Source organism: Oxyura jamaicensis, chromosome 14 (genome assembly GCF_011077185.1).
Source record: "Oxyura jamaicensis isolate SHBP4307 breed ruddy duck chromosome 14, BPBGC_Ojam_1.0, whole genome shotgun sequence".
Lineage (NCBI taxonomy): Eukaryota > Metazoa > Chordata > Aves > Anseriformes > Anatidae > Oxyura > Oxyura jamaicensis.
The window spans coordinates 11001467-11010183 of NC_048906.1; the positions used below are offsets into that span (position 1 = coordinate 11001467).

At 50.8% G+C, this 8717-nt stretch overlaps 1 protein-coding gene and 1 long non-coding RNA gene across 2 annotated transcripts in view; both read left to right on the forward strand.

The window, feature by feature from the left end:
* The window catches only part of LOC118174495, a 16693-nt gene extending 13351 nt beyond the window's left edge, over positions 1-3342 (forward strand). The window contains exon 3 of the long non-coding RNA XR_004754664.1: positions 3316-3342. This is a non-coding gene — a long non-coding RNA (uncharacterized LOC118174495). The remainder of the gene's footprint in view (positions 1-3315) is intronic.
* Positions 235-1070, forward strand: LOC118174492 (hemoglobin subunit alpha-A). The gene is made up of 3 exons (XM_035339857.1): positions 235-393; positions 537-741; positions 846-1070. The coding sequence occupies exons 1-3, from the start codon at positions 299-301 to the stop codon at positions 972-974; spliced, it is 429 nt and encodes a 142-aa protein (XP_035195748.1). The 5' UTR covers positions 235-298; the 3' UTR covers positions 975-1070.
* Positions 3343-8717: the final 5375 nt, after the last annotated feature.

Genomic DNA, 8717 nt, shown 5'->3' on the forward strand with positions numbered 1-8717 from the left:
ACACTAACCCCAACCCCAGTTCATGCTGGGGTCAGCCTCCCCAAACCCTAACCCTAAGCCCATTTCGTGCCGGGGTCAGACGCCCCTAACCCTAACCTCAACCCCAGTTCATGCCGGGGTCGCCCCCCCCGATGGAGCTGGTGCTGCAGGCGGGGCAGGGCGGCGGCTCCGCCTGGCCGAGATCCAGCCGCGGCGGGGCGGGCGGGGGCGGGCGGCGCCCGGCCCGGCACGGAGATATAAGGCCGGCGGCACCAGTGGGGGCACCCGTGCTGGGGGCTGCCAACGCGGAGCTGCAACCATGGTGCTGTCTGCGGCTGACAAGACCAACGTCAAGGGCGTCTTCTCCAAAATCGGTGGCCATGCTGACGATTATGGCGCCGAGACCCTGGAGAGGTAGGTGTCTGTCCCCGTCCTCCTTCTGTTCCTGATCCTCTCCTCTCTAACCAGTGCTCTCCCCCACGACTGTCTATCCTATCCCACCCTATCTCTCCCCCTGTCCGTTGATCCCACTGGCCCTGACTTGCTCTGCTCCACAGGATGTTCGTTGCCTACCCCCAGACCAAGACCTACTTCCCCCACTTTGACCTGCAGCACGGCTCTGCTCAGATCAAGGCGCACGGCAAGAAGGTGGCGGCTGCCCTAGTCGAGGCTGTCAACCACATTGATGACATCTCCGGTGCTCTTTCCAAGCTCAGTGACCTCCACGCCCAAAAGCTCCGTGTGGACCCTGTCAACTTCAAAGTGAGTCTGGTGACTCCCCCCAGCTCCTCTTCAGCACCCCTCCTGGGCCATCCGGCCACCCCTTTACCTCCCCCGCTCACTCACCATCTCCTTTTGCCTTTCAGTTCCTGGGCCACTGCTTCCTGGTCGTGGTGGCCATCCACCACCCCTCTGCCCTGACCCCAGAGGTCCACGCTTCCCTGGACAAGTTCATGTGCGCCGTGGGTGCCGTGCTGACTGCCAAGTACCGTTAGACGGCACCGTGGCTAGAGCTGGATCCACCCTGTTGCCAGCCTTCCAACAGCGAGCAGCCAAATGATCTGAAATAAAATCTGTTGCATTTGTGCTCAGCCCTGGCGTTCTGCTCTGGTTGTTCCTCCATGGGGAGGGAGAGGGAGGGAGCGGCTCTGGGGCTCTGTGCACCTGAAATGGAGATCCCCTGAACCAGGTGGGCACACAGGAAAGGGGCTCTGTTTTCTTCCCTGCTCGGAGAGGAGAAGGTGGTTGGGTGGTGGTGCCCAGGAGACAGACAGTGCTGTGCCAGCTGCGGGTGCGAGCAGAGCATTTCTAGGCACTGGTGGAGAGGAAAGGCCAGAGAGCGGCCAGAAGCTGGTCCTTGGGAGCTCCCTGCAGCCCCAGCCTGCCCTGACCTTCCCACCAGAGCACCACAGTCACGCTGGGATCCTTCCAGTTGGGGTGGAGAGTCCTGTGCACCCCTTACCACACTGAGGATGAAGTTGCATGGGAAGATTACCTCATCCTGGAAGCGCCTGCAGGAGACTGGAGGACAGGCAGTTCCTGGCACCTGCCACCAGCTGTGTGATGGCATGGTGAGGACCCCCTGTGCAGGGACAGCTTTCTGTGCAGCCCCACAAACGGCTGTACAACGCTTGTAGAACTTCTCCTTTCCCATCTAATGATGCATTGCTGCTAGTGTGCTGCTTGGTGGGGGTGCTGGGGGCACACTGAGGGGACAGCAGGCATGAGGGACTCCTAGGAGAGCCCTCAAACGCCTGGGGCTCAGCCCCAGATCCTGCTCTTTGGGATGGATCCTCAGCAGTATAATGTCAGGGCAGGAAAAGGAGAGCAGGCTGTGGAGCAGCGCTGGGGGCTCTGTGTAGTCCCCAGCCCTTATCGTGGCCAGCAGTGAGGCTGTGGGGTGGCCATGGCAGGTGGGGGGCTGCAAGTGGCTGATAACAGAGTCGCATGGGCTCTCTTCCAGCCTGAGGGTGTGGTAAGAGACCAGGGCAGCAGATAGTGTGGGGGGGAGAGAGGGGGGGAGGGAAATTGACCTAAAACCTGCCAGGTGCTGAGTAACTGTGCCCCATCACTCATGACTCAGAGGTGCTTGGTGCAGAGATGAAGGTTCAAGAAAGCCCTGGGGCAGCAGGCACAGCAAAGTCACAGCACGGAGCCAACTTGAAATTGTCACAGACCCCCTTGCTCCCTCTCCTATGTGCCACACTGGGGGGTCTGGCCGCAGCCCCCTGCAGCCTCCAGTGACTGTCAGTTCCTCTTGCAAAGCAGCAGCCTCAGGCATCACCACCCCGTGCTGAGAAGACAAAGCTGCTGGGCTGCTCCACACCCTGTTGCAGGAGATCCTTGCAGTCCTGAGCGTGGCAAAGCCAATGCGTGTGCAAGAGCCAGCACCTGGGAGAGGCTGCGAGAAAGGAAATGGATGTCCTCCAGCCTTGGCAGGCACTGTATGTGCACACATGCTTAGGAAGCAAGCAAGGGGCAGCATATACAGAGCAAAAAAAGCGTATGTATGCACATGCATAAGGGCCTGTGTGTGCATGAAGGGTGAAGTGTAAGGAGCAATGCAGGGGAATAGCACGTGTGGGTCAGGATTTGGCTGCTGTCCCTGCTGCCTCTGCCAGGCTTTCACTTCCAATCGCTCTCACACCTTGTTGTGTCCTTAGGTAGGACACAGCAGGGCGAGTTTCAGAGGAGGCAGACTGTCCCAGCAAGCAGTGCCCTGTTGCTGCCTGGCCACAGAAGCACTGTGCTCCAAACAGCCAGATGTTCTGTCGCCGTCACTCATCCCCACTGCCACAAGATGGGGGCCTCAAGCCGTGCTACCTTTATCAGAGCCAGACAGGCAGTGCAGCCTGGCTCCTGGCTGCAGCCTGAGCTGGAGCCTCAAAGAGTTGCCAGGCTGTCCAAAAGTGTGTAGGCCTCCTTACCTAACTTTGTCCGTGTTCTCATGCGGTTTCCAGAAGGCTGCCTTCCTTAGGAATTATCCTGAAATACTGTTTTGCACCAGAAACATAGAATCACAAAATCGTTAAGGTTGGAAAAGCCCTCCAAGATCATCTGGTCCAACCATCCCCATACCACCAATGTCACCCACTAACCCACGTCCCCAGGCACCACGTCCAACCTTTCCTTGAACACCCCCAGGGACGGTGACTCCACCACCCCCCTGGGTGACCCGTCCCAATGCCTGACTGCTCTTTCTGAGAAGAAATGTCCCCTCATTTCCAACCTGAACCTGCCCTGGTGCAACTTGAGGCTGTTCCCTCTAGTCCTTTCACTAGTTACTCGTGAGAAGAGGCCGACCCTCAGCTCCCCACACCTTCCAGTTGTGGACAGCAATAAGGTGTCCCCTGAGCCTCCTCTTCCCCAGACCAAACACCCCCAGCTCCCTCAGCCGCCCCTCACAGGACTTGTGCTCCAGGCCCTTCACCAGCTTCGCAGCCCTGCTCTGGACACGCTCCAGGGCCTCGATGTCCTTCTTGTAGTGAGGGGCCCAAAGCTAAACACAGCACTCGAGGAGCGGCCTCACCAGAGCAGAGTACAGGGGGACGATCACCTCCCTGGTCCTGCTGGCTGCACTATTCCTGACACAGGCCAGGATGCTGTTGGCCTTCTCGGCCACCTGGGCACACTGCTGGGTCATGTTCAGAATGTTCCACAAAGAACATGTATCAGGAGAAGGTAGTTAAAAGCATCAGCAGATTAGTCAGGATGCTGGATTAGTTGGGATAGAGTTAATTTTCTTCATGGTAGCTCATACGGTCCTGTGTTTTGGATGCAGGCTGGTAAAAACATGGGTCACAGCCTGGTGTTGCAGCTGTTGCTGAGCAGGGCTCGCACAGAGCCAAGGCCTTCTCTGCTCCTGATGCTGCCCAGCCAGTGAGGAGGCCAGGGGTGTCCGAGGAGATGGGGGGACACAGCCAGGACAGCTGAGCCATGCTGGCCTCAGGGACGTGCCAGATCTTGGGGTGCCGTGCTCAGCCATGGAACCCGGCCAGCTGGGCAGGGGCTGCTGCTGCTCAGAGCATTGGTCAACTGGTTGGGAGCAACTAAGTTGGGCATCATGTTTTTTAACTGGATTGTAGGAACAACAAAGTGTTTTGGTATGTGGTTGTCACCAAGGCAAGTGGCATCTGAGAGCTCATTTTTACTAAAACACCAGGAAACGAGCTTGACAGCTGTGGCTTACCTGATCGCAACAGTTTTGCCAGCCTCTCAAGGGACTGCAAACAGCTTTATCCAGGTAGCTTGGATATTTCTCTTATTAGCATCTGATAAAATGTTATGGCTCTGGAGAGTGCTTCCTGGAAAGGGACATGGAACTACACACTTCTGGAAGAAGGCAAGCTTCCTAGAGGAGTTTACTGAGAATTTCCCATTCAAAACGTACTTCCCCGTTTAGCAGAGGAGCAATGGAAAGATTCAGAATTCTTTTATTTTTGAAAGCTGAACTTAGGATACCAGCTGAGAGATCCTTTTGCTGGAGAGATAAGGGAAAACACGTGTTTCCAACTGGTTCTTCTGTGTTTATATCCGATATTGGCATTCAATATGCCAACAGCATAACTTGCAATTAGTGTAACCTGTAGGTCCTTTGCCAAAAAATTGCTGCTTAGGCAGTTTGTTTGCCTTGTGTTTGGACAACTTTTCTTTCCTAAATGTCAGACTTCCCATACTGAATTGGTCTCTCTGATAAGCCTAGATAATTTTGAATTTTAACCCAGTGCTTTGGGGTGCTCACAACCCTTCCAGCTCAGACACATCTGAGATTTTAATAAGTGTATTCTCCATCACCACACATAAGTTATTGATGAAGGAATAGTGAATAATGATGTGGAACCAAGGACTGGAATCTGCCACAGAAGGAAAACAGACTCCTCTGAAATGATTCATTCTTGGCAATAGCAATGGTTATTACTCATCCCTTTCTTCGATTAAATGTCCCGCTGTTTTGTTGTTGTTGTTGTTGTTTGTTTATTTGTTTCATGAATTGAAGTTGTCTGGTTTATAGTTCCCTAGTTTCCTCCTTTGCCCCTGCTAATGATAATAGAACCTATTGTCTTGCTTCAGCAACCCCATCACTGTCCACGGTTTCTCAAAGATTCTGATGATGTGTGATGGCTTCGATCAGCTACTGAGGTAAAAGGGATGTTTTTTAATTTATTATTTTTTTTTTCAGGCAAACAGTCTAAAACCACTGGAATCACTGAAATGTACTTTAATGCACTCTTTTCAGCATCTGCCCATCTTCTCCAACTGCTCTTTTGCCAGTTGTAAGTCCTTCATCCAAAATGACATTTTTGTGAAGACTGATTCTATTTACTCTCTTCTATGACTACTTTTCCTGTCTCTGCTTCCTCATGGGATGTTTTATTTTTGGCCTTTAAGACTCTTGTGAGCTATATCTTCTTTTGTGCCTTGGTCCTTTGATCATGTCCCTGCAGGCTAGCAGCTCTTTCCTAATACGCGTTGTTAATGAGTTTGCCTCATCTCCAGTCAGTGGTTCCTTCTGGCAACTGAGAGCACTGGTTTAGCCAGGCTGTTTTCCTCCTGCCCTTCCTTTGCACTGGTACAGGTTTGATTTGTGCCCTTGCATCTCTGTTTTCTGTAATTGTTTCCAGCTCTCAAGACCCCTTTGTGAGAGGTTTCCTTTTCAGATCTCAGACATCAGGCTACTGAGCTTGCTGGAGTTTTCTTCTTTAAAGTCTCATAAAGAAGGTGTTGATTCAGTGGGAAAATTAAAGTAGTCAAAGAAGACAGAGACAACCTTCTCTATAACGTCGGTTTTGATGAAGGACTTAAAATACTTTCTCTCTTAGTTTCCTAAAAGCAGAGAGAGACTGCTCCCAGTGGAGCAGCCATATGAAGCACCAGCTATTGCACAGCTATATAGGTCCTTCCAGAGAAAAAAAGGCTGAAAAAAATAAGCATTATCAGAACTTTAAACATTGTCTACTCTTCTTTGATGTCACAAAAAGTTTAACATATTAGAAAAGCTGTTTGCTGATCCCCCTCCAAGCGGACCCATTAGGTCTCATTCTCTGAGTTCCCTATGACCAAAAATGCATAAAACATGATTAATCCCTTGCCGTTGGAGATATTTGTGGCAGATTCCAGGTCTTGAATTTTATATCTGAGAGGAGAAGGAGCAGGCCTGTGGTAACTTGATGCTGACCACAGATTCCTTCTTGGGGCTGTCACTGCAGTATTGGAGTCATTCATCAACTGAACAGCAGAAACTTACCACAACTCCTTTGCACTGCTTTCCCACTTTCTTCTTGTGGCTAACCATGTCTTTTCTGACAATTAGATCTAGCCAGATTTCCACTGTGACTAGACTGTACCTCTAGCAACCTTTTTCAATGAAATTACAGCATTTTCATGTTGACCTGCTGGATGTTATCCACTGGACATTGATCAGATTTTCAACTTGGAATGGAAATGCAAATTTATTTTGTTCCTGCTAATTGCCTGTCTTCCTACCATGCACCAACCACCTGAGAAAATCTGAATGTGCCTAGGGATTATGAAACTGAGAATACAAGAAATGGTCTGCTGGATCAGATCATTGGTTCATCTCACCCAGTGTTGTTTTCAATAACAGGAGATGGCATTTAGGGAGATCACACAAGCCTAGGCTTTTTTGGTTTTGCTCTTCCAACATCTGCAGCAGCAGTAATTATGATTTCAGAGTGTACATTCCTGCATGTTGCCTTTGGCATCTGTTTATTGACCTGTTGTTCATGAATTTGCTAATGCCTTTATAAACCTGCTGATCCCATTTGTTTCTACAACCTCCTGTGGCAGCAGGTTCCAGAAGTTTATTCTCCCTCCCTGCCTCATATGAAGTCCCTTTCATCCATTTTAAACCGATCTACTAGACTCATCGATGGTCTCTAGTTCTAGTATTGCAGAATCCAATGAGCATCAGGTCCACATTCACCTTGTGATCTTGTAAAGTTTCTGTGCCCCCTCCTCTAGGCTGCAAAAACCCCAGCCTTCCCCAGCCCTCCTCATATTGCAGCTGCCCCATGCCCATGATCATCTCAGTTGCCCTCCTCAGGACTCTATGTCCACTGTGTCCAGAGGCCAGAACTGCATAGATGTGAGTGCACCAAGCTTTTAGCAGCCAAGTGATGTTCTCCCGATTGTCTTCAGAGCCCTTCCTCATGACATCACCACATTTTGCTGGCTTCTTGGAATGTTTCTGCACACCAAGACTAAAATTTTGTTGAACCACCAATGAAGACTCCAGGATATTTTTCCTGAGCTGTAATATTCAGTTCAAGTTCAATATCTGCTGGTTTAGATCATATTTCTGTATCTGTGTCTCCTTACACTAAAACAATTGACTTATTTTTTCCATTCTGGAATATCATTGGAAGCTGCACATAGCAAAGTTGGGACTGAGAATTAGAGAGTTGTATTTATTTTGCTGCTGATTCTCTGCTTCTTACCCTTCCCTTTGCTGGGCTGCCTTGAGGGACCGTACAAAAGAGCACAACCATGCCAAGGAGCAGTCCAAATGCTTCTTAAACACCAACAGCCTTGGTGCCATGACTGCTTCCCTGGGGAGCCTGTTCCAGTTCACGACCACCCTCTCAGTGAAGAACCTCTTCCTGATATCCCGCCTGAACCTCCCCTATCACAGCTTGAGACAATTCCCTTGGGTCCTATCGCTGGTCACAAAAGAGAATAGATCGGCACCTGCACCTCCGTTCCCCCTCGTGAGGAAGCTGTAGGCCACGATGAGGTCTCCCCTCAGCCTCCTCTTTTCCAGGCTGAACAGGACAAGTGACCTCAGCTGCTCCTCGTATGTCTTCCCCTCTGGGCCCTTCACCATCCCTGTAGCCCTTCTCTGGATACTCTCCAACAGTTTCATGTCCTTTTTGTTCTGTGGTGCCCAGAGCTGCACACAGTACTCGAGGTGAGGCCGCACCAGCTCAGGGCAGAGCGGGACAATCCCTTCCCTCGACCAACTAGCGATGCTGTGCTTGATGCACCTCAGGATACAGTCGGCTCTCCTGGCTGCCAGGGCACACTGCTGGCTCATATTCAGCTTGCTACAACCACAACCCCAGATCCCTCTCTGCGGGGCTGCTCTCCAGCGTCTTGTTGCCCAGTCTGTACGTGCAGCCAGGGCTGCCCTGTCCCAGGACCCGGTGCAGGACCCAGTTAGAACATAGTGTTTTCCACCCTGATCTATTTTTTTTTTTTTTTTAACTTTCCTTGTACCAGAATCAGACAAACAGATACAGGAGCAGACTGTGCCAGCTCTGTGCTCTCTACAGACCTTTGTGTATGGCCATGAGGATCCCAGCTATGGATTTATGGAAAGCAATACAACAAAATGTGCAGCTGCTTGGTCAGGAAGCCTTTATACCTTCTTCAATGGTTGAGCAGCTAAGTGGCTTTTTTAATAGTAGAAGTGTTTATCAAAATTCATGCTCCACAGAATTTGGACAAGTCACCATTAGTTATTTTTCCAGATCATAGCTTCAGATGGGGATGTTTCAGTACATAGTCACAATTTCTCCCCAGGCCTGTTTGAAACCTTGTAAGAAAAACACGATCAAGAGCAGGTTGTTCCTCCTGTAACTTCCTCAGGAGGGGCTCAGTTTGAGAACTTGTGGACCAAAGAGCAGTACGCAGTTGCTGTTAGCCCTAGCCATTACACAGCCTGGCCTGTTGGCACAGGCACCTGCATTTTATTCAGAGTCAAATGTTGAAGTTAGACG

Coding starts and splice junctions, on each gene's coding strand:
- LOC118174492 (XM_035339857.1), top strand. CDS start 299: ATGGTGCTGTCTGCGGCTGACAAGACCAACGTCAAGGGCGTCTTCTCC. Junction 394..536: donor GGCGCCGAGACCCTGGAGAG/GTAGGTGTCTGT, acceptor TCTGCTCCACAG/GATGTTCGTTGCCTACCCCC. Junction 742..845: donor TGGACCCTGTCAACTTCAAA/GTGAGTCTGGTG, acceptor TTTGCCTTTCAG/TTCCTGGGCCACTGCTTCCT.